The sequence below is a fragment of the Cololabis saira genome, chromosome 15 (genome assembly GCF_033807715.1).
Source record: "Cololabis saira isolate AMF1-May2022 chromosome 15, fColSai1.1, whole genome shotgun sequence".
In the NCBI taxonomy this organism is placed as follows: Eukaryota; Metazoa; Chordata; class Actinopteri; order Beloniformes; family Belonidae; genus Cololabis; species Cololabis saira.
The window spans coordinates 33,150,319-33,175,513 of record NC_084601.1 but is presented as its reverse complement, the minus strand read 5'-3'; the positions used below and the strand labels follow the sequence as shown (position 1 = coordinate 33,175,513).

Below are 25,195 nucleotides of genomic sequence, written 5' to 3'. Positions count from 1 at the left end.
AACATTACAGAGCACTTCACTCCCCCTTGTTAATTGCCAGTCTCATGAAGTATCTGGGGATGATGTTCTGCATCCAACCTGGGACATGGATTTCAAATTGAGAGTTATTCTATCAACCTGTGTGGTACTGAGCCATATGCATTGGCAAGGCCTCACCACACTACTAAGTCGCGCTCTACATCTTTTGGCACTCTGGATCTGGTCCCAAATCAAGAAAGAGTTCTCTGTGTATCCAGGGAAGCCTGGGATTCCAGCTTGTGGTAGCTGGTGTCAGTATATCATTTTTCCAAGGGAAGTTGGTCAACCTCCTTGCCAGAACAGAGAAGAAGATCTTTCCCTCTGAGTTCAACAAAATAAATGGTTATAACATTTTCAGTCTCTCTACACAGTTACAAGAGAACAAAACCAGCAAGATAACACCTCATCTTGTGTACAGGATGGTCATTCTGCAGTGTAGGTGTTAGTGCCATCCTTTGAAGTAAAACATGTTGCTGAGAATGGTTTTGAAAAAAACCTCTAGAGTAAAGCAGACCTCAAAGTCAAGGGTTACTTACTAAGAAATTGACAAATCTTAGCAGGTTTGTATTTTTAAATGGCAGTACTTCCTCAAAAATGTCATGAAACCACATAGAAGGCTGAACAAGAAGCACCAGCAGCTGAACCAGCACGGATGTCACATTGTGGTGGTAGTTTCAGTTTTGTACAACACAAGATCAGCACTTCAACAGCGGATCTACAGTTAGTCAAGTACAGCACCTGTCCGGCTGTCTCTGTCCTCTCAGGATGTCCTCAGATATTTATTCTAAACCAGATTTATCAAAAAAGGTGAGATACAACAGAAATGAGCATGAAGATGGAGCAGGATGGGAGGAAATGGAGGTGGATATCTATGAGACCGTTAATGATGTTGGGAATAATCTTACTGTTTTTCAGTCACAGGAAGAAGGTGAGTAAATGACATGGAGTTATTAAAGTTCAAATTTAGAGATAATTATGTTCAGGTATTATATATTCATGTGTGGCTGCAAAGTTTATGATCTCTGGTTCTGCAGAACGACCGACTAAGAAGCATCGTGCTCTGCAGAAAAGACCTGTCAGAGGTGCAACACTGTGTCTAGGAGTGTTGTGCACGGTGGTTTTAGTCGTGGTCGTCATCTTGTTCATATACGGTAAGATTAAATGCTTCACCTCAAAAACTACATGATGCATTTTGGTCACAAAGAAGAAGAAAATTCTGTTTATATCTTAAGTGCTAATGAAGTACTTTCATAAAACATTGCTGAGTTTTACCAAAAATCAAACAGAGAAGGTTGTTTGACAGTAAACCAACCCAAGAACTACTGGGGTTTTTCTACTTACAACATGTGGGACAGTTCTGTGGACAAATGCTTTAAGAGTTACATGTTAGTGTCAGAGATCATTGTTTTCATTGCAGTACATGTTATCTGTCATTAGTCTTGGACCATTTGTAAGTATTGTTCCTGAACAGTAAAATAACAACATACACCTGCAGAACAAAAAACAGTAGATTCATATGAGCTGGATGAATTGTTTCTAAGTAGAGTCGTTTTACTGCTCTGAGACGGATAAGATGTCAACCATGTATTCTTGTTCAAACGGATCCCTCCTCATTTATGGGATTTTGCTGGGATGCTCTGTTTTTCTCTTTGATGAAGGAGGTTTTTTATGAAATATTAAAATATTAGTTTAATTTGAAGGAATATTTTATTACTTTCCGTAAATGTCATCTAGCTGCTGAAGGCTTTGCTACTGAGGCTGAAATGTTTCCAAGTAGTCCAGAAATCCTAACGGAGGAATCCATCCATCCATCCATCGTCCGCCGCTTTATCCGTTCCCGGGTCGCAGGGGCAGCAGCCTCAGCAGGGATGCCCAGACTTCCCTCACCCCAGACACTTCCTCCAGCTCCTCCGAGGGGAGTCCGAGGCGTTCCCAGGCCAGCCGAGAGACATAGTCTCTCCAGCGTGTCCTGGGTCTTCCCCGGGGTCTCCTCCCGGTGGGACATGCCTGGAACACCTCCCTAGAGAGGCGTCCAGGAGGATCCGGTACAGATGCCCAAGCCACCTCAGCTGACTCCTCTCGGTGTGGAGGAGTAGCGGCTCGACTCCGAGCTCCTCCCGGGTGACCGAACTCCTCACCCAATCTCTAAGGGAGCGTCCAGCCACCCTGCGGAGGAAACTCATCTCGGCCGCTTGTATCCGCGATCTTGTCCTTTCGGTCACTACCCAAAGTTCATGACCATAGGTGAGGGTAGGGGCGTAGATTGACCGGTAAATCGAGAGCTTCGCCTTTCGACACAGCTCCCTCTTCACCACGATGGTCCAGTACATCGACCGCATAACTGCGGACGCTGCACCGATCCGTCTGTCAATCTCCCGCTCCATCGTTCCCTCACTCGTGAACAAGATCCCGAGATACTTGAACTCCTCCACCTGAGGCAGGACTTCTCCACCCACCCGGAGAAGGCACGCCACCCTTTTCCGATGGAGAACCATGGCCTCGGTTTTGGAGGTGCTGATTCTCATCCCTGCCGCGTCGCACTCGGCCGCAAACCGCCCCAGCACATGCTGGAGGTCCCGGTCTGATGAAGCCAACAGGACAACATCATCTGCAAAAAGCAGAGATGAAATCCTGAGGTTCCCAAACCGGATCCCCTCCGGCCCCTGGCTGCGCCTAGAAATCCTGTCCATAAAAATTATGAACAGGACCGGTGACAAAGGGGAGCCCTGCCGGAGTCCAACATGCACCGGGAACAAGTCTGATCTACTGCCGGCAATGAGGACCAAACTCCTGCTCCGATCATACAGAGACCGGACAGCCCTTAATAGAGGGCCCCGGACTCCATACTCACCGAGCACCCCCCACAGAATGGCACGAGGGACACGGTCAAATGCCTTCTCCAGATCCACAAAACACATGTAGACTGGTTGGGCAAATTCCCATGAACCCTTGAGCACCCTGCGGAGGGTATAGAGCTGGTCCAGTGTTCCACGACCGGGACGAAAACCGCATTGTTCCTCCTGAATCCGAGGTTCAACTATCGGCCGTAATCTCCTCTCCAGTACCCTGGCGTAGACTTTCCCGGGGAGGCTGAGAAGTGTGATCCCCCTATAGTTGGAACACACTCTCCGGTCCCCCTTTTTAAACAGAGGGACCACCACCCCGGTTTGCCACTCCAGCGGTACTGTCCCCTTCCTCCATGCGATAACGGAGGAATTACAACCCCAATCCCTAACAAGTTGGGTACGTTGTGTACAATGTGAACATTGAGGAACAATTTAACACAGTTTGTCACATATTGGTGAGAGGATCTGTCCAGCTCTGCAACTAAGAGACTCTGCTGCTGAAATGCTCCTTTTATTCCTAGTCTTGTCACTTGTCTTTCCACCAGTTGTTTTTGATTGGATTTTATATATATACCAAATTTAATGTGTGTTACAGCTCTTTTAGTCACCTTGGAAGTCAATCAGCTGAAGACCAAACACAACCAACTGAACACCACCTACAATCAGCTGCTCAACAATGTTTCTGGTAAGAAAAATTTTAAAATGTTCAACTTTTATTAATTTGTTTAACAAAATTTTATGGCACGGTAATTATGATAATTTTCTCCAACAAAAGAGACACACAGAAGAAAAAAGAGTCAGAAAACAGACTGAATGATACATTTAAATGTGATATTTTTTCATCTGACACGATGAAAACACTTGAAAAAAATGGACAATAAACATCAGAGGATAATGTAAAAAAAAGATCTGAAAGTAAGTGATCATTATAAATAAGTTCAGTTGTTGCCTCTTACTTTCTGAATGTGTGCGCGGTCACTCGTGCACAACCTGATCTCACAAAAATCTGTGAAATGCCACTATTTTCCGTGGTACCAACACGGAAAGTGGGATAATTCCGTGTGAGCACCACGGATATTGTACCATGCAAAGTCAATGGGATCCGTGGTCCTGATATATACACGGATTATAACATTATTATTATTTATATATTATTCTTTGTTATAGTGGCTAAATTATGAGTTTTTGTCGTGCAAGGTACTGTTTGTTACTGTCAGTTTGTAAAACAACAAAACATAAAACATTTAGACTCCTAGCTAAAAGCGTTAGTGAACTATGCAAAAAAAGACACAAAATAGGCCCCGTTCCATTAGTCAGGAGGCTCTCAGACCTATACGTTTCTACACCCTCTAGGTACAAGGTACTGTTTGTTACTGTCACTTGTAAAAGCATGTTTTTAACGCTGTTTTAGCAGTGTTTCATTGAGGTTTTAATGGGAGCACCACGGATATAGTACTATGCGAAGTCAATGGGATCCGTGGTTGTGATATATACACGGATTATGACATTATTATTATTTGTATATGTTGTTTGGGGGCATCCCCTGAACAGACAGATGTTAGTTTGGTGCAGATCCGACCTCTACTTTTCGATGGGCGGGGCTTTGAAACTTCACCTTTTCCAACATTCGAACGGACGCCGTTGCCACAACATTTGACCAAACCAAGTAAAACTTGACCTGTGGCCTCCATATCGGGCCTAGATTGGGCTTGCCAAGTCTCAATTCTGTGAACCCTCTGCAACGCCAACTAGCTCTGTGGAAGTCGTACAGCAAAAGATCCTAGCAAAGGGCCTTCTGCATTGCAACATAGTCAAAAATCAGCCTCCCAGCTCAAAGCGTTAGTGAATTATTCAAAAAACACACAAAAAAGTCCCGAAAAAGGCACCACACACTTGGCACTTCCGAAGGTCGCACGGGTCTGGACTTCGGCACAGTGGATGAGAGTCACCTCCTGATACAGAGTCTAGAATTTCAGCCTCCTAGCTCAAAGCATTAGTGAATGCATTAGAATATGCAAAAAAAGACACGAAATAGGCTTCGCAGGCCCGAAAAGCAACACACGCGGTGACCTTAGACACTTCTGAAGGTCACACAGATCTGAAACTCGGCACAGTGTGTAGCACCGGTATCACACCACTAACTGCGCCACTGGACCAGTTCTAGGCTCTAAGGAGTGGGGAGCAAAAATAATGACACCAGTAGAAAAGGCCGCCAATTTAGTGAATGACAAACACACATAAAACATAAAACACAGTACATGAAACCAAAAATACCCTGCAGGTTCTTAATATTAAAGTATAAATGAAAAAAAGTATATCACTCTTTCTTTTTGTTCTTTAGTTCACCTAATTTATTTTAGTAAAGCTAATCTAATTAGACCAGTCTCTTTTTCTCCTAGGTTATTTTAGTCAGACTAATTTGAGTTAGTTAGACCAGTCTCTTTTTCCTAGGTTGCACCATAGTTTTTTAGGATTCCTATTTTTCTTCCTGAGTTAAGTCTTTTTCCTTTCTTTTACAGGTAAGAAAATACCTTCAAAACACAATTAAATCAAGGTGGACCACAGTTATTCAAATCACATTCAAAATGTAAACATAGGAAAATAAAAGTATGGCACTTTAAATTTAAGTTCAAGTCCAAATGTGAGTCCAAGTGTTCAGTTCAATGAAAAGTTTCAGTTCGTTTCAGTCCAAAAATAATAGTTCAATCAGTTCTGTTCAGTTCAGACTAGTTCCTGATACTCCTACCACTCTGGCAGCGAGTTACCACACGCAGGAGAACCCCTCACTGGTGTGATGGAGAAGATTGGTTGAATGTCTGGGTCTGGCTCGCCATCTTGAATCCTGTCTGTGGATGTGCACGCCCGCACATGACAGACCAATCTTTGCTCCGACCGAGCTTTCAACCAAGCAAAAAAACCTGACCTGTGTAACAGGCCATAAACACAATAAAACTCTTTAAATCCTTAAATTACACAAATAAATTCTTCACAGTCTGCGTTGTAACATTACTGCTACGGTGTTTTCTTAACTCAAAATGGCAGCAGAGCGGTCTCTTTGAAGTCACGGCTCCGTCTCCCGCACTAATTACTGCAAAAATCTTCCATTTACACAGCTTACACACTCTTTTATAACATTCACGTCTTCATGACATTCATGTCTTCTTTGTTCATTTTCCAGGTCTCACATCCGTATAGTAATACTGGTACTACTGGTGTCTTGTACAACCTCAGCTTTGTTCTTCTGGTGATACTGTTAGAGCTCCAGGTCTTCCCAAGTCTGACAAATGCTCCTCTCGCTTTCGACAGTATTCTTTAGGTCCTTCATTCCGCCTCCCTCTTTACAAACTGTGGCTCCTAAATAGGTGAACTGGTCTACTTCCTCGATGTCTTGCCCATTGATTTGGATTTTCTCCTGATTTCTTGCGTTGATCCTGATAGTTTTTGTTTTTTGTGTATTGATCCTGAGTCCTACTCGCTTGGCCTCTTCATTCATCTGTGTTGTTTTGCTCTGCATATGTCTTTTTGTGGAGGAGAGCAATGCTACGTCGTCCGCAAAGTCCAGGTCGTCGAGTTTTGATGTCAGCTTCCAGCGAATCCCATTTTCTCCTCTTTTAACTGTCCGACGCATTATCCAATCCATTACTATTAAAGGAGCATGAGGCTGGATTGTGGCAAGATTTATGAAAAAAATCCGTATACATTTTAAGTTTTCTAGTAATAATGTCAGATGAAGCGTTCCAAACCCAAAAGAATGAGCCCTCTAGTGTATCTCTCCTTTGCCTTGAACAGGCTGTGTGCTGCAAAATGTGCTGCAATTCGGTCCCGAATTTCCCGCGCTGGGCTGCGGATGTGACGTCACATGACGCTGCATGCGCGTTCTCCCCGTTCTCCCGTGCCGGCTTCACTGTTGGCTGCAGTACCCCCAACGGCCGTCGTGGTGAAGGGTGGCGCTAGAGAGTCTCATTTCTTAAAAGGAGACTCAAGTTCCTTTAAGAACAAGAAGCCGGACATGTTGCATCCCTGTTTCACGCCGGTTTTAAGGTTGAACCACTCGCATATTTCTCCTTGGTCTTCCACTGCACACTGGAAGTCTTCATAGAACGATTGGACTATTCTCACAATCTTCTCCGGGATTCCATACTTCCTCATTATGATCCACAGGCTTTCATGATGGACGGAGTCGAAAGCCTTTTCGAAGTCTACAAAATTAATGAATAGTGTTTCTTAATAATAATAATAATAATTCATTTTATTTAACGGCGCCTTTCATGTCACCCAAGGTCACCTTACAGAATAAAAACAAAACAATACAATAAAGGAAATACAATAATAATACAGTAGAAATTATAATACATACACACATACACAATACATACAATTAGACAATCAAGGAGCAACAGTACAGATAACAGAACAGTATGGTGGGAGGTAGTGTGTGGTGACCGGTCAAAGTGAATGGGCAAGTTTAAACAGGTGAGTCTTGAGTTGCGTTTTGAAGGTGGTGATGGAGTCTATTTGTCTTATGTGTGGGGGGAGGGAGTTCCACAGTCTGGGTGCCGTACAACTGAAAGCTCGGGCACCCATGCTGCTAAGGTGTGAGGTGGGAGTGAAAAGAAGTCCAGCAGAGGTTGAGCGGAGGGTGCGGGAGGGGGTGTATTCTTTCAGTAGGTCACAGAGGTAGGTGGGGGCTAGGTTGTGAAGGGCTTTGTGGGTGAGGAGGAGGTTTTTATAAATGATACGGTATTGGACTGGGAGCCAGTGGAGTTGGATAAGGACGGGGGTGATGTGGTCAGATGACTTGATGCGGGTGATGATCCGGGCGGCCGAGTTCTGAATGAGTTGTAGTTTGTTGGTGAGTTTGGTTGGGAGGCCAGTGAGGAGAGCATTACAGTAATCGATACGGGATGTGACGAATGAGTGGACCAGAATTTCGGTGCTGGATTGGGACAGTGCTGGACGAAGTCTGGAGATGTTGCGGAGGTGGAAGAATGCAGTCCGGGTGATGTTGTGGATGTGAGGTGCAAATGAGAGTGTATTGTCCAGAATGACGCCGAGGCTCTTGACGTGGGGGGAAAAGGGTACCGGGAAGCCGTCGATGATGATGGGAGGGGCGGGAGAGGGTTGTGACTTGGTGAGGGTGGATTTGGAGCCGATGAGAAGAGCCTCAGTTTTATTGCCGTTGAGTTTTAGGAAGTTATTGCTCATCCAGGTATTGATGTCGTGTAGGCAGGTAGTGAGGGAAGCGGGAGGAATGGCAGCGGTGGGGTTGGAGGAGATATATAACTGAGTGTCATCGGCGTAGGTGTGAAAATGGACCCCATGGTGACGGAGAATTGAACCTAGGGGTAGGAGGTAGATGGTGAAGAGAAGTGGACCCAGTACTGACCCCTGGGGGACACCCATTGTGACACCCGTGCATCCGGATTTATGGTTCTGTAGTTGGACAAACTGTTGACGGTCAGTGAGGTAAGATGAAAGCCAGGAGAGTGCAACACCAGTGATCCCAATGCCAGCCAGGCGGTCCAGGAGTATTGGGTGAGAAATTCTTGCCACTCATTAACCTGTTCGATGATGTTTCGCAGTATGAATACTTGCTCAGTTGTTCCCCTGCCTGTCCTGTATCCTGCTTGTTCTTTCCCGAGTCTGCAGTCGATTCCATTTCTTATTCGATCCACAATAATTCTTCCGAGTACTTTTCCTACTACTGACAGCAGGGTTATGCCTCTCGAATTCTTGCACTCCTTAAGATGTGGCTTAGTTCTCATAAAATCCCCGTCAGTTCCCGACCAGTTAAGTTATGTTTTTCAGCTGTAATATCAACTTTTTCACTGCTTTTAATCACCGCTCGTTCTCCCGTTTTCTCCTCTGCTCTCTCAATTGCACTCTGCAGGTGCTGCAGCCCACGTCTGTGTCGCTGGTCCCTTAAAGGGGCAGCAACATTATTTTCTGTCTACAGACTTTTGATCTTCAACATTAAATTATTGTTGTATTAACATTTTTAATTAACTCTGATGAATTAATTGGCATTAAATAAATCAGCTTTAACTTTCAAACTTATTTATGCAGCTTTTATTCAACTATTTATTCCTATTTGTCATATTTTAACATGGGTTACAAGTGGATGAGAGTCACCTCCTGATACAGAGTCTAGAATTTCAGCCTCCAATCTCAAAGCGTTAGTGAACTGTGCAAAAATAGATACGAAATAGGCCTCATAGGCAAACCTATAACAATACACTGTGCCGTGCCTACTGAGCATTAATAACATGTCATAATCGAAGGAGAACTAATTAAAACGGATGTCCTTAACATGAACCTATTGTATTATTGAATTATCAAGGACACTTTCGTGTTTTTGTGTTTAGATATGTTAAAGATATTAAAAGAAAACCATAACACAATGAGGAAAATACTGTGGCGAACAAGTCGTGCCCAGAGTGTGTCTCGAACCACAGTCTCCCAGACCACAGTCAACTGCAATAACCAGTCGGCCAAATGCTGATGTGTTACCCAGGTGGGCAAGGCCTTATCTTATCTGTGGTTGTTACACTATGTTCCAAAAAGTATTGTTAATGGACAAGATCTGGCATTTTACGTTGAATTCTATTGTTCAGGTTTTAAAATTCTAGCTAAATACAAAAAAAAGGGAGGTGAGGTGTGAGCTTCATAACAAAACTTCTGTGCCTACTGAGCATTATTAACATGGGGTTAGCCATAGAAAGGGGCGATAATGAGCCCCATAGCAAGCATTAATAACATGGGGTTAGCCATAGAAAGGGGTGATAACAGCCTCCTGCGCCTACTAGTAGGTAGAGTAGGGCCCTACTGGCCCATATCTATGGGATGATTGTTATTGTTTTGTCCTTCATTCAATGGTATGACAGCAGTCAAATCGGGTGACGGATCCCATTGACTTCGCATAGTACTATATCCGTGGTGCTCCCATTAAAACCTCAATAAAACACTGCTAAAACAGCGTTAAAAACATGCTTTTACAAACTGACAGTAACAAACAGTACCTTGCGTGATAAAAATTCATAATTTAGCCACTATAACAAAGATTAATATATAAATAATAATAATCATGTCATAATCCGTGTATATATCACGACCACGGATCCCATTGACACTGCATGGTACAATATCCGTGGTGCTCACACGGAATTATACCACTTTCCGTGTTGGTACCACGGAAAATAGTGGTGAGAGGTCTTTGGCATTTCACAGATTTTTGTGAGATCAGGTTGCATGTGCACATGTGGGGCGAGCTCATGTCCAGGGGTCCGTTTCACAAAGCAGGTTCAACAAACTCTGAGTCTAATCCTGAACTCTTAGTTGATCTACTCTGAGATCGGAAACTCTGAGTTTTCGGTTCCAGAACAGCGGATTTGAGTTAATTTACTCAACTCTAAGTAGTTTCACCTGGAGTTAAAGCAGCACAATGTAACTTTCAGCTTTTGTTGAGTTTGACGGCTCCTTTGGACAAAAGCGGTAGTGCTTTACCAGTAGTGTGGCAGGGTTCCTACCATGCTCCTTAAAGTTACATAGTGCCAGTGAAGGCGATACAGACCCCTCAGATCATGACCGAGGTGTCATTAAACCTGTTGGAAGTTGATGTACCATCACAATGACTCTGGAAATATTAGATTAAGGTGGAAAAGTTACATAGTGCTGCTTTAAGCGCATGCACCACAACTATAAAAAGCCAGCATCAATGGAGCCCTGATACAACGATTCACCATGGCAATCGGCGACAACAAAAGATCCACATACTTTTTCTCTTTTTTTTTTAAACTTTATTTAACATTTCAATTTACAAAATCCCTTTGAGGAAACATTAGTTTACATCTGAAGATCTGCATACTTCACGCCGTGTCCTTTTTCACCCGAATGGAATTAGAGATTTTAATGCGCGCATACGGCGAATTTGAACATGTTTTTCGAAAAAAGAGTAACACTGCAGCACAGAATAATAGAAAATTAATTTAACAGATCTCTACATCATTCACCTGCAATCCTGTGGAACCCCTTGATGGCTTGGACAGGTTTATGTAGGCTTGCCCCCCGTCCCTTGAAATACGGAATTGTTCCGTGATTGGGAATTAAAAGTTGCGTTCCGTATTGAACCAATACAGACACATATTCTTATTTATTTATGTAATAATATACAGGTGGAGGTCGGAAAATTATAATATATTATGAAATCAACAATTCAATCATCAAAATTATAACAAAGAAAGGATTAACATATATTGCTTTGCTTGTAATGAGACTATGTAATATACATGTATTACGCGGTCTGATAACCATCTCCCGACGAATATTTAATTCTCTGCGCATTAATGCTGCACCTTCATCAATTGGGACTTCATCAAAAGGACATGGCATGTTCATGACAATGGACTTCTAATCTGACTCTGTTTTTAATGACAGACGGCAGAACTTCGTCAAAACTCGCCTCCTGACTGAATGAAGTAGATGTATTCAGAAACTGAGTTTATTCAGTTACAACGCTGCCATCTAGCGGTCAAAATATGCAACAACATAATGACTTGGATTTATATAGCGCCCTTCAAGGCACCCAGAGCGCTTTACAGAAATCATTATTCATTCATACACATCCTCACTCACTGGTGGTGGTAAGCTACGTTTTGTAGCCACAGCTGCCCTGGGGCAGACTGACGGAAGCGTGGCTGCCATATCGCGCCAAACGGCCCCTCCGACCACCACCAAACATTCATACACATTCAAACACATTCACATTCAACAACATGACGCCTTTCCCTTTTTATTTCATGTTTCTCCTTTATAGATCAGTTTTCTTAAATCCAAGTACTCAGGACTCCACTTCCCTTCAGGTTTTAGATGTTTATCTGCTCCAACACACCTGATTCAAATTAAAAGCTCACCATCATCTTATCATTCAAGTCTAGACAATCACGTTAATGACATGTTCACTTGAACAGGTCATGCAGGTCTGTGGCCCTCGGGGACCTGGATTTGGGAACACTGGGTTACAGTTTTACTGTATTATTTCTGTTATTTACATCTTTCATATTCATTTTTTACATTTACACTGATTTCTGTACTCCAGTAATGTATAATAGTATTTGTCCATTTTTGTTTTTATCATCATTTAATTTTTTTCAACAGAATGTCTGTTTGACCAGTTCTTGTTAATTTATTTATGTTTTACCATCCTTCCACCATCCAGTCTCTCTACCACCTGCTCCTCAACCACCACAAATGTTATCAGATATTTAAACTACACAGGATGAAACAAGGTTTGTTTTACTGAGTTGTTTCCATGTTATTCTTCTAACCAGATATCACTTTGGACAAATTCCAGCTGCAGAGGGAACACGAAAAACTAAATACCATCCACATTCAGCTGCAGGTCAAACAAGGCAAACTGATCAACACTTATAATCAGCTAAAAATTGAACTTGGTGGTAAGAAAGATTTATTACCAAATAAATAAACATGGACTTCAACATTAGCCCCCATAACTTCTTATATCTATTAGTGTAACTTAATTAAAAATAAATAAGACAGAAATCTAGAGCTAAAATGTTTTTTTTTTAAATAACCTGAAAGGTAAAAGTGACACCTGAAGGAGATTTCTGAATATTGAAAGAACACTCATAAATGTGATGCTCAGTAACATGATTTTTTTCTAAAACACTTGTCTGTCTGATATCTGATATGAAATAGAGTGTCATGATGGATGGAGAAGATTTGGATCCAGTTTTTACAAAAAATTCACAGAGAGTAAAACTTGGTCTGAGAGCAGGAGGGAGTGTGAGAAAAGAGGAGCTGATCTGGTGATCATAAACAGCAAAGAGGAGCAGGTGGGTGTTTCATGTCAGTGTATTTGATGTTACTGCAGTTTTCTGTTACTTGTGTTCTCCACCTGCTGTCAGTCTGTGTGCTGCTTCTGTCTCCATCCTGATGGATCTCAATTAGAAATGTGTTTTTAAATCACTTAGATTGTTTTCAAACACAATCATCAGGATACTGAGACAGATATGCAGATTCATGACGGCAGAAACTACTTTTGTCTCATCATTTAGGATTTTGTGGGACAACTGTACACAAATGAAAACTCCTGGATTGGTCTGAAAGCTGAATGGTCGAGAAGTAAATGGATATTTGAATGGAAATGGGTGGACGGATCACCACTGACAACAACGTAAGAAAGTGTTTCTTTTACAATTTCATCAAAGTCATTGTTTCAAATTGTTAACAGGTAAAGGTAACAGGTAACAGTTAGAGGTCCGGTTCTGCCAATTTGACCATAGTCCGATAGCCTCCTCAGCTAACCAGGCTAAGATAGCAGCGGACCGGCCCATAGCAGCTGAGGGTAGCCGCTCCCCTGCAGCTCCCGAGCAGCCGGCCAGTCAGGAACGGTGGGTGACGGTTCGGAGGAAGCGTAGTCCTAAAGGGCGCACGGAACACCACCACCCGCTTCATGTGTCTAACCGTTTTTCCCCAGTCAGCGACACACCCGTTGAGAAGCCGACCCTGGTGATTGGCGACTCCATAGTCCGGCATGTGAAGCCGACTCCAGCGACCATAGTTAGGTGTATCCCGGGGGCCAGAGCGGGCGACATAGAAGCAAATTTGAAGCTACTGGCAAAGGGTAATCGTTAATATGGTAAAGTTATCATCCATGTCAGAGCTAATGACTCCCGTCTTCGCCAGTCGGAAGTGACCAAAATGAATATTGTCTCGGTGTGTAACTACGCCAAAAATATGTTGGACTCCGTAGGTTTCTCTGGCCCCCTCCCCAATCTGACCAGCGATGACATGTTTAGTCGCATGCTCTCGCTCTGCCGCTGGTTGTATTGGTGGTGTTCAGAAAACGACGTGGCCTTTATTGACGATTGGGAAACGTTCTGGGGAAAGCCCGGTCTGATTAGAAGAGACGCCATTCCTCCCACCCGGACTGGTGTTGCTCTTGTCTCTAGTAATTTGGCCTGTTTTATTAGACCCTCTCCCTGACATCACAGGGTCCAGGCCAGGATGCAGAGCTGTAGTTTAACACACTTCTCTGCTGCTTCTCGAGGACCAACGCCTGCCAACAAAACTGTAGGATTACATGATGTAACTGGTAACTCTAGCCAGGTGCCTAGCAAAATAGAAGTGGATGCAGTTCCCCGCCCTCCACAAGTTCACCAGGTGCGGCGTTATAGAGGCGTTAACCAAAATAATCTTGGAAAAATTAAAACCAATGCACATTTGGTACCAATAAGAGACCGAAAAATTAGATGCGGACTACTAAATATACGATCGTTAAGCTCCAAGTCTCTGTTAGTAAATGATATAATTACAGAGAGTAGGAGTGATGTCTTCTGCTTAACAGAAACATGGTTACAGGTGGAAGAGTATGTTAGTTTGAATGAATCAACTCCGCCCGGCTACTTTAATCATCACATTCCTAGAAACACGGGCCGAGGCGGAGGAGTCGCAGCAATTTATAACTCCAGTCTCCAAATAAAAATTGAATCTAAGTCCAATTATAATACATTTGAAAGCCTCACGCTTAGTCTGAAATTTCCGAGCTGGAAATCAGAGAAGCCAGTTGTGTTAGTGGTAGTGTATCAGCCCCCTGCTGGCGCTTATCTAGAGTTTTTATCTGAATTTTCAGATTTCCTTTCTGGATTATTGATCAGTACAGATACATTCATCATAGTGGGTGATTTTAATATTCATATGGATGTTGAAAGCGATAATCTTAAATTAGCTTTCAATTCTCTTCTAGAATCAATGGGTATCTCACAAAAAGTGGACGGGCCGACGCATTGTTTTGATCATACTCTCGATCTCGTTCTCACCTACGGTGTTGAAACTGATGATCTGTTGGTGTTACCTGTAAACTCCCTTTTATCCGACCATTATTTAATAACGTTTAAATGTAATGTTGTTGATGTTGAAGTGCAGGGCAGGAGGTATTATTTTAGCAGATGTTTGTCTGATGAAGCTATTGCTAAATTTAAGGAGGTCATTGCTCATCTTGCGACAGTGGAAAATAGTGAAGCCTCTACTGAAGCAATAGAGGCCAGTGACCTGGGTTCTACCTCTGATGTTGATGTTGATTTTCTTGTTAGTAACACTGCTGATCTGTTGCACTCAGCTTTAGATGAAGTTGCTCCTTTGAAAAGGAGGGTTTCTAGCCAAGAACAGCTTATTATTCAACGTTGATAGAGGATAACAAAAGTAACCCACATTTTCTGTTCAGCACTGTAGCCAGGCTGACAAAGAGTCACAACTCTGTTGAGCCGTGCATTCCTGCAGCTCTCAGTAGTGAAGACTTTATGAGCTTCTTTAACAGTAAAATCACGAGAATTAGAGAAGAAATCAACCAGCCGGTTGTGGGCGTTTCTTCAGCTTTAGCGACTTCCCTAGGCTCTGACTTGACTCTAGACTGTTTTGATCCTATAGACCTCCCTGAGCTGACTTCACTCGTTAATAGAGCTAAGTCAACCACATGTATGTTAGACCCCATCCCGACTCGACTATTCAAAAAAAAATTTTCTCTTATTGGTGCGACAATACTAGACCAAATTAACCTATCCCTAAGCTTAGGATATGTACCACAGGTTTTCAAAGTGGCAGTAATCAAACCTTTACTTAAAAAACCTTCTCTTGACCCAGACACCTTAGCTAATTATAGGCCAATTTCCAACCTTCCATTTGTATCTAAAATTCTGGAAAAAGCAGTTGCAAGCCAGTTATGTGACTATTTGTATAGAAATGATCTGTTTGAAGTCTTTCAGTCAGGGTTCAGAATGCATCATAGCACAGAGACAGCACTGGTTCGAGTCAGGAGTGACCTCCTTATGGCCTCAGATAAGGGATTAGTGTCCATATTGGTTCTACTGGACCTCAGTGCTACTTTTGACACTGTAGATCATGGCATTTTACTGCACAGGTTAGAGCATGTTGTTGGGATTAAAGGGACAGCTCTACGTTGGTTTAAATCATATCTATCTGACATGTTCCAGTTTGTTCATGTACATGAGGTTTCTTCAGAACAGTCAAGGGTCTGTTATGGTGTTCCGCAGGGTTCAGTGCTAGGGACAATCTTGTTCAGTTTATACATGCAGCCGTTGGGAAGTATAATCCAGAATCACGGCATACACTTTCATTGCTATGCTGATGATACGCAGCTCTATTTGTCTATGAAGCCGGAAGAGACAGAACCGTTGGTTAAACTTCAGGCATGTCTTAGGGACATCAAGGAATGGATGTCCAGAAATTTCTTGCTTCTAAATTCAAATAAAACAGAGGTTATCATTCTTGGTCCAGAGCATCTTAGGAAGGGACTAGATGGTGTTGCGATGGCTTCCAGTGCAACTGTGAGAAACCTTGGTGTTGTTTTCGATCAGGATTTGTCGTTTAAACCATATGTTAATCAGGTTTGTAAAATAGCGTTTTTCCATCTCCGTAATATTGCAAAAATTAGGAAAATCCTCTCGCAGAGTGATGCAGAAAAACTAGTTCATGCGTTTGTATCTTCTAGACTGGTTTACTGTAATGTGTTGTTAGCAGGATGTCCAAGTAATTTGCTGAATAGGCTCCAGCTGATCCAGAATGCAGCAGCACGAGTGCTGACAGGAATCAGCAGGAGAGACCACGTCTCTCCAGTGTTAGCGTCGCTCCATTGGCTACCTGTAAAATTCAGAATTCAATTTAAAATTGTATTACTTGCATATAAAGCCCAAAACGGCTTAGCTCCGCAGTATTTACAAGATTTGATTGTGCCTTATGTTCCTGGCAGTGCTCTCCGCTCCCAGGGTGCAGGTAGTTCCTAGAGTATCTAAATGTAGATTTGGAGGGCGGGCGTTCTGCTATCAGGCACCATTACTTTGGAACCAACTTCCAATCTGGGTTAAGGAGGCTGACACCACCTCCACCTTTAAAACTAAACTTAAAACCTTTCTGTTTAGTGAAGCCTATAGTTAGTGTTTAGTAAACCTCTAGCTGGTGTTGGTAAATCTCTAGGTAGTGTAAACTCTAGTGTGTTAGAGTCAGTAGTCATAGTTGCAGCTATAGAACAACACTATAATAGTTAGTCTCAAATATAGCTTCGCTGTAGATATGCTGCTATAGGCTTATGCTCCAGGGGGGCACCGACATGATCCGCTGGGCGGTGCCTCTCACCCTTCTTCTCCTCTTCTTTTCCCTGCCTCTCTTCCCCATTACCATTTTTATTTATTATAAATATCTCATAGCTATCATTTTTGTCCATCGTTCCTGTAGTTTCTTGTGCCGGCCCCCCTTTTTTCTCTTTGCATGTTTGCATGCAAAGAGAAACAACTTTGAGCACTAGCTCAAAGTTGGAACAACTTTGAGCACTAGCAGCAGCTAGCACCAGCCGCAGCTCCACCAAGCAGCAGCTCCTCCAAGCAGCAGCTGGCACTAGCAGCAGCTAGCACCCGCAGCAGCTCCACCAAGCAGCAGCTCCTCCAAGCAGCAGCTGGCACTAGCAGCAGCTAGCACCAGCAGCTCCACCAAGCAGCAGCTCCTCCAAGCAGCAGCTGGCACTAGCAGCAGCTAGCACCAGCAGCAGCTCCACCAAGCAGCAGCTCCTCCAAGCAGCGGCTAGCACCAGCAGCTCCAACAAGCAGCAGCTAGCACCAGCAGCAGCTAGCACCAGCAGCAGCTCCACCAAGCAGCAGCTCCTCCAAGCAGCGGCTAGCACCAGCAGCTCCAACAAGCAGCAGCTAGCACTAGCAGCAGCTAGCACCAGCCGCAGCTCCACCAAGCAGCAGCTCCTCCAAGCAGCAGCTAGCACTAGCAGCAGCTAGCACCAGCAGCAGCTCCACCAAGCAGCAGCTCCTCCAAGCAGCGGCTAGCACCAGCAGCTCCAACAAGCAGCAGCTAGCACCAGCAGCAGCTAGCACCAGCAGCAGCTAGCACCAGCAGCAGCTCCACCAAGCAGCAGCTCCTCCAAGCAGCAGCTAGCACCAGCAGCAGCTAGCACCAGCAGCAGCTAGCACCAGCAGCAGCTCCAACAAGCAGCAGCTAGCACCAGCAGCAGCTCCAACACCAGCTACGGACCTTGCCGGGGCCGGCAGGGTTACCGGACAAAACGCTTTTCTGTGCCAATAAAAACTGGCAACATGGGTCCGAAGAAGTGTCCGACGGTAGAGGAAGTTGATGATATTAAAAGATCATTAGACTTCATCTCGGAGGAAGTGTCAGCTGTTCGGTTGCAGCAAAAGAGTATCCTGAACCTGGTCCAGGAAGTGAAGGCTCTGAAGCTGCTGAACGCTGAAAAAGATAAGCGCATCACTGAACTGGAAGGCAGAGTTGCGGACCTGGAACAGTATTCGAGGATCAATGATGTGGTCATCACCGGTCTCCAGATTAAGCCCCGGTCATACGCCCGAGCGGTCGCCACGGACGAGGGAGGAGAGCCCGGTGAGTGGGATGCTGCTGACTCCGCAGAGCAACAGGTAGCTGACTTTCTACAGTCCAAGAACATTAAGTTGGACCGTAACTACATTGAAGCATGCCACCCTCTGCCAAAGAAGAAGCCCAGCGACAGACCAGTCGTAATAATGCGGTTTACAAATAGGAAATACAAGAGCGCACTCCTGAAACAAGGAAGGAAGCTAAAGGGAACAGATGTCTTCATAAATGAACACCTAACCAAACACAATGCTGAAATAGCCAAAGAAGCAAGGCAACTCAGGAAACAGAAGAAAATACAGAACACCTGGACTTCAAACTGCAAAATCTTTATCAAACTAAACGGGAGCCCTGAGGAAGCCAAGGTGATTTGCATCAGGAACATCGCGGATCTGGATAAATATAAATGACTGGCATGACCTGCACTACAGGAGAGCGTCATCATCCGGACGGAGGTGGGGAACTGGATTATGAGGTGACAAACTGAACACAACTATGACAAACAGTGACAGAACTACATCCAGTCACATAACACAATGGATAGATGAATATCAACATCTGGAACTGGAAGAATTTGAACACACAGAGCACAACATGATGGACTTGGAACAGGATATAGATCCAGACAATAATTTTTTTACCACCTTAGAAAATAATTGCTATTACTATACAGATGAGCAGTACAATCAGAACATTAAATCTGAGGGAAAATTATCACTTATTCATTTCAATAGCAGAAGCCTACACGCAAATTTCAACAACATAAAGAATTATTTACGCACATTTGATAAACCATTCAGTATAATAGCAATATCGGAAACATGGATTGACGGGGAAAAAGGTGAAGACTTTCAACTAGAGGGGTATGAATTCAGGTATGAAAACAGAAAAAATAAGGGTGGTGGAGGAGTGGCTATGTTCATTCATAAATCAATAGAACTCAGGGTACTGGAGGAAATGACAACTGTGGTTGATAATTTACTTGAATGCTTGACAATTGAACTTTGCATGGGAAAAAATAAAAATGTTATTGTTAGCTGTATTTATAGAGCACCGGGGTCAAATATGAATGCATTCAATGAGTGGATGGAAAGCACATTCTCAAAAAGAAGCAATAAAACAATTTTCGTATGTGGGGACTTCAACATAGATATATTGAATCCCAATAAACATCACACTACTGATGAATTTATAAATACAGTACACAGTATGGGTCTATTCCCAAGAATTACCAGACCTAGCAGAATAACATCTCATTCTGCCACTCTCATTGATAATATTTTCACTAATGACATTGAGAGCAAATCAATTAGTGGATTGCTAATCAATGACATAAGTGACCACTTGCCAGTGTTTACAGTTTATAATATCAATCACAGTATAAGATCAAAAAAGCAAACAGTATATAGACGAGTGAAAACGGAAGAAGCCATTAACACTCTTAAAAATGAATTAGTGGAGTATAACTGGGAAGTAATTTACAGAGAAAAGGATGTAAACCGTGCATATAATGAATTTCTGAGAATATTCTCCTCATTGTATGATAAGCATTGTCCAATCAAAAAATACAACCGAAAATGCAACACCAATTGTCCTTGGATTACAAAAGGTCTACAAAATGCCTGTAAAAAGAAAAATACACTTTACAGAGATTTCATAAAAAAGAGAACTAAAGAGGCAGAATATAGATATAAAAAATATAAAAATAAGTTAACCACTATTATAAGAGCAAGTAAGAAAGATTATTATAAGAGGTTATTAGATGATAATAAAAATAACATTAAAGGAATATGGAAAATATTAAATAATATAATAAATAGGGGCTCTAAACATAATAGTTTGCCTAACTATTTTATGGATAAGGATATTAAAAATTATAACATGAAAGAGGTGGCACACGGCCTCAATGAGTTTTTTGTAAGGGTGGGACCTGACCTTGCAAAAGAAATCCCTGACTCAGGTACATATGATGAATCCGTGGTAGAGAGGAATCCTAACTCATTATTCCTACAAGCAGTGGATGAAAATGAAATTTTGAGTGTTGTTAAGAAGTGTAAAAATAAAGAGTCCACTGACTTAAATGATATTAATATGTCACTAGTTAAAAGGGTCATTGGGGGAATTTCAAAGCCATTAACATACATCTGTAACTTATCATTTCAAACTGGTTCATTCCCTCAAAAAATGAAAATAGCTAAAGTCATACCTCTGTACAAAGCTGGAAACAAGCATCAATTCACAAACTACAGACCTGTCTCCTTGTTACCACAATTCTCAAAAATTCTGGAAAAACTCTTTAACAACAGACTGGATTCATTTTTAGAGAAGAACAGAATACTTGTAGAGAATCAGTATGGGTTTCGATCAAACAGATCTACATCATTGGCACTAATAGAGGCAATAGAAGAAATAACAAATGCAATAGATCGCAAACAGTATGCCGTTGGGATATTCATTGATTTAAAAAAGGCTTTCGATACGATCAATCATGAAATACTAATCAAGAAACTGGAAAAATATGGCATCAGGGGAATAGTGTTGGATTGGGTGAAAAGTTATTTAAGCGGGAGACAGCAGTTTGTGAAATTGGGTGACTGTGTTTCTCCATCCTTGGACATTGCATGTGGGGTACCCCAGGGGTCAGTTTTGGGCCCTAAATTTTTTATTTTGTACATCAATGATATATGTCAGGTCTCTAAGTTATTGCATTTTGTGTTATTTGCAGACGACACTAATATTTTTTGTTCCGGGGATAATTTACAAAAGCTACAAGAGGATATTACCATAGAAATGAACAAACTGAAAGAATGGTTCGACAGAAACAGATTATCATTAAATTTGAGTAAGACTAAAATAATGTTGTTTGGCAATTATACATTAAATACTAAGGTAATAATAAAAATAGATGGAGTTGAAATAGAAAGAGTTAATGAAATAAAATTTTTGGGAGTAATCATAGATGATAAAATCAACTGGAAATCACACATCAAACATGTACAAAGTAAAGTCTCAAGAACCATTGCCATTATAAATAAAGTTAAAAAGGTCTTGGATCAGAAATCACTCCACACTCTTTATTGTTCCCTGGTCTCACCATATTTTCAATACTGTGCAGAAATCTGGGGCAACAATTATAAAACATCTCTACAGCCATTAACCATAATGCAAAAAAGAGCAATAAGAATAATCCATAATGCTGACTACAAGGAACACACAAACCCATTATTCCTGAAGTCCAAAATACTAAAATTTATGGATATTGTGGGCTATCAAACAGCGCAAATAATGTTCAAAGCAAAAAATGATCTGTTACCAAAAAATATACAGAAATTATTTAGTATTCATGAGGGAAGATATGGTTTAAGGGGCAAAAGTAATTTTAATGTCACATTAATACGCACAAACAGGAAAGGTTTTTGTGTTTCAGTCAGCGGGGTGAGGCTATGGAACAAGTTTTCAATGGAATTAAAGCAATGTCCAAATATTAAACCGTTTAAAATAAAATACAAAGATATTATTTTTCAGAGGTACAGGGATGAGCAAAATGCTTGGGTGCAATGATACAGTGTTTATTTTGTATTTATCTATTTTTATCCTTATTTTCTTACACTAGTCAGTAGCTATGTTGCTACAATGTTTTTATTGTCTTGTTTTAATTGTTTTTGTTTTTTCATTTTTATTTATTTTTATTTATATATATATATATTTTTTTTTTTATTATGTTTGCATAAAGTTATGTTCGCATGTGTTAGCTAGTCATATTTAAGGAGAGGGGGTGAGAGTTTATAAGTTTTACTTCTTCTCACTCCCTTTCGAATATGTACTTGTTATGTCTCATGTTAAGACGATTGTCTTATTTTCTTTCTTTTTTTATGATTCATATTCGAAATAAACTCTACTACTACTACTACTATGTTTGCATGTTTGCAGGCTGGAGCCTCGGGAGCTGCGTTCTGGCCTGTGTTCCCGGCCCCCCCCCCCATCCCCGGTCATCCCGTTGCTGCTTCCACCTGCCTATGTCCCCCCCCCCGCCTCTGTTCATCCCGCTGCTGCTTCCACATGACTGCTGTGTGCTGCTGACGCCCCCACCTCTGGTCATCCCGCTGTTGCTTCCACCTGCCTGCTGTGTGCTGCTGACGTCCCTGACTCCCCCGGTCTGGCCTTCGGCAGGAGGGTCCCCCCTTATGAGCCTGGTCCTGCTCAAGGTTTCTTCCCTCCTAAAGAGGAGTTTTTCCTTGCCACTGTTTGGCTTAAGGCTTTTCTCCCACTATGGGAGTTTTTACCTGCCATTGTTTATATATAATATATATATAATAATTGCTCGGGGGTTTATGTTTATGTTTATGTTCATGTTCTGGATCTCTGGAAAGCGTCTAGAGATAACATCTGTTGTATTAGACGCTATATAAATAAAATTGAATTGAATTGAATAAAACAGCAGAACATGTTAAAAACACATTTATTTGAATGAACAGCTGAGTGAACTCTTCATCTGCAGTCTGCGATGAATTTTATCATAAAAACTCAACAAGAATTCTAATGAAAGAGATTTCAAACCTTCTTTCTCAACAGTTTTTAAATAGTGTGTTTAGTTTGTGTTTTGTATTTTTGACCCGTCAGAACAACAGCAGAATGACAGAATGCAGGTCTTTTCCTCTTTGGTGACTTTAACAACATTAAACATGAAACACTTGAATTTGAACATTAGTACCTGGGATGAAATAAAAGAGCAGCTTCACCACAAAGTTTTCTTGCAGACTAACTGGTTCAACCATCATCAACGGACAACCGTTTCAAGGTTTTGTCTGTAAAACTGCACAAACTGGTAAAACAACAGCTCAACTATGACTCCTTTATCACCAATGAAACATGAACATTTAGACACTGAAAACCTTGACAGTGTTTCTAGTGTCTGAGAGGATTCACAGTAGGACGTCTTCAGAAGAGCTGAGTGTGGTTGGGAACAGAGACACTAATGAGCATGTGCAGGGAGATGAAAAACCAGGAAGCAGATCAGCAGGAGAGAAGAGATTTGTGGAAGATGTGCAGACTGAGCTGCTTTCACTGGAATAAATGAATGGATACCATGTTGGAGTATTTAATGAAGACCTCATCCAACATCTGGAATCAGACCAAAAGTTCATTGTGATCTTTAAGAAGTGAACATTTGTACAAATGTTTTAACATTTGTTAAAACAAGAAGGTGTCAGTTTGATCAGAAAATGAATATAATCTTGATTTTCATCTCAGCTGTTTGTATGTTTTAATACTTCACAGGTTCTGGGCTGCAGGACGGTCTCAACGTCAGTATAACCAACATGAATATGCTGCACTGTGCTGTACTAATGAAGGGAAATGGAAATATTCATATTACACTTACAGTCATAACTGGATCTGTGAGAAGAAAGATCAAGATGTCATTGTTGGATCCTGATTAACTTCAGATGACATTTGGTCACTTTAATTTATTGTGTTTCATGTTGTCAGATTAATCAAAGTTTTTTTTTTTTTTTTTTTTTTTTTTCTCCCTTGTCTGCACACATATTAATGATTGATACCATGATGGTAGAAACCAAAAGTATATATATGTGCATTATTACTATATTTAATATATATATATACATATATATACGCATACATATGCGTACACATACATAAATATACACATACAAACCCAGTGATTTTTTTTTTTTTTTTTTTTTTTTTTTTTGGGGGTGGGAGGTGACGACATCCACTGCCAATCCAGGAAGCAGGAACACATGGAAACACACGTCAAGCACTGGAAATCTGCAACAAAAAACCACAAACAAAGCACGAAACCGGCACGGAGCAAACAAAACAATAACAGCAATCGACCTAAATCTTGAGATCTGATAGCAGTCTGAGCTAAGCTATCGCTACCGCTACCTAAACCCAAAAACTAGAGAGCCAGCATGCAGGTGAACAAGCCAGTGTGTATGTCTATGTGTGTGTGTGTATGTATATGATCATGTGTGTGTGTGTGTGTGTGTGTGTGTGTGTGTGTGTGTGTGTGTGTGTGTGTGTGTGTGTGTGTGTGTGTGTGTATATGCGTGTGACTAAGTGACTATGTGTGTGTGTGTGTGTGTGTGTGTGTGTGTGTGTGTGTGTGTGTGTGTGTGTGTGTAATAAACCAAACAAAGTTCCACCTGAAGTGTATCTATAGTGGGGGAGGGGGGGGAGCAACCCCGCCACCCGCGAGACCAGAGGCCGACACGGAAGAGCCCGGAACCCAGGCCACCGGCAACCCCACAGAGGGGAGAAGTAGGAGGGAGGCAACCCACCGCCTGCGAGGACCCCCCCCCCCCCCCCCCGTGGGGGCCCGCGGGCGGGGCCCCCACGGCGCGGGAAGAAGCAGCCAGGGATCCCGCGGCGGCGGACCGCGACCCAGGCAATCCCCGGCCACCCGGTTCGGGCCCGGACACGCAGCCAGGAGGCCCTCACCCTTCAGGCCAACGACCCCCACCCGGCAGGGGGCCAGCCTGCCCGGAGAGACAGAGCCGCCCCGGCCGCCGACGCGGGCAGGCGCACCCGCCCCCCACGAAGTGGCCCTCCAAGACCAGAGGGGAGCCCTGCCGCAGAGGCAGCGGGGGGGACCGGGGACGGGCCCGGAGAGAGGGAACCCCCCAACAAGGCGACACCCGTGCAGGCCCGACAACGGAGGGCCCCAGACCCAGGCATCCCATTCATTCATCCATTCACCTATCCGATATCTATACTAATAATAATATGATATACTATACATAATAATAATACTAATAATAATAATACTACTACTACTACTAATAATAATAATAATAATAATAATAATAATACCCATCTTTGTATAATATAATAATGATAAATTATTAAGTTTTGATGTCCTGCCAATGGAGGCCCGAATCCTCCATGGC

At 42.4% G+C, this 25,195-nt stretch overlaps 1 protein-coding gene across 1 annotated transcript in view; it reads left to right on the top strand.

Moving 5' to 3' along the window:
* Nucleotides 1-737: 737 nt before the first annotated feature.
* The window catches only part of LOC133461280 (asialoglycoprotein receptor 2-like), a 52,387-nt gene continuing 27,929 nt past the window's right edge, over nt 738-25,195 (top strand). The window contains exons 1-5 of the mRNA XM_061742140.1: nt 738-946; nt 1,053-1,169; nt 3,460-3,549; nt 12,191-12,316; nt 12,579-12,715. Coding sequence (XP_061598124.1) covers nt 784-946; nt 1,053-1,169; nt 3,460-3,549; nt 12,191-12,316; nt 12,579-12,715 — 633 coding nt within the window. The 5' untranslated portion in view covers nt 738-783. The remainder of the gene's footprint in view (nt 947-1,052; nt 1,170-3,459; nt 3,550-12,190; nt 12,317-12,578; nt 12,716-25,195) is intronic.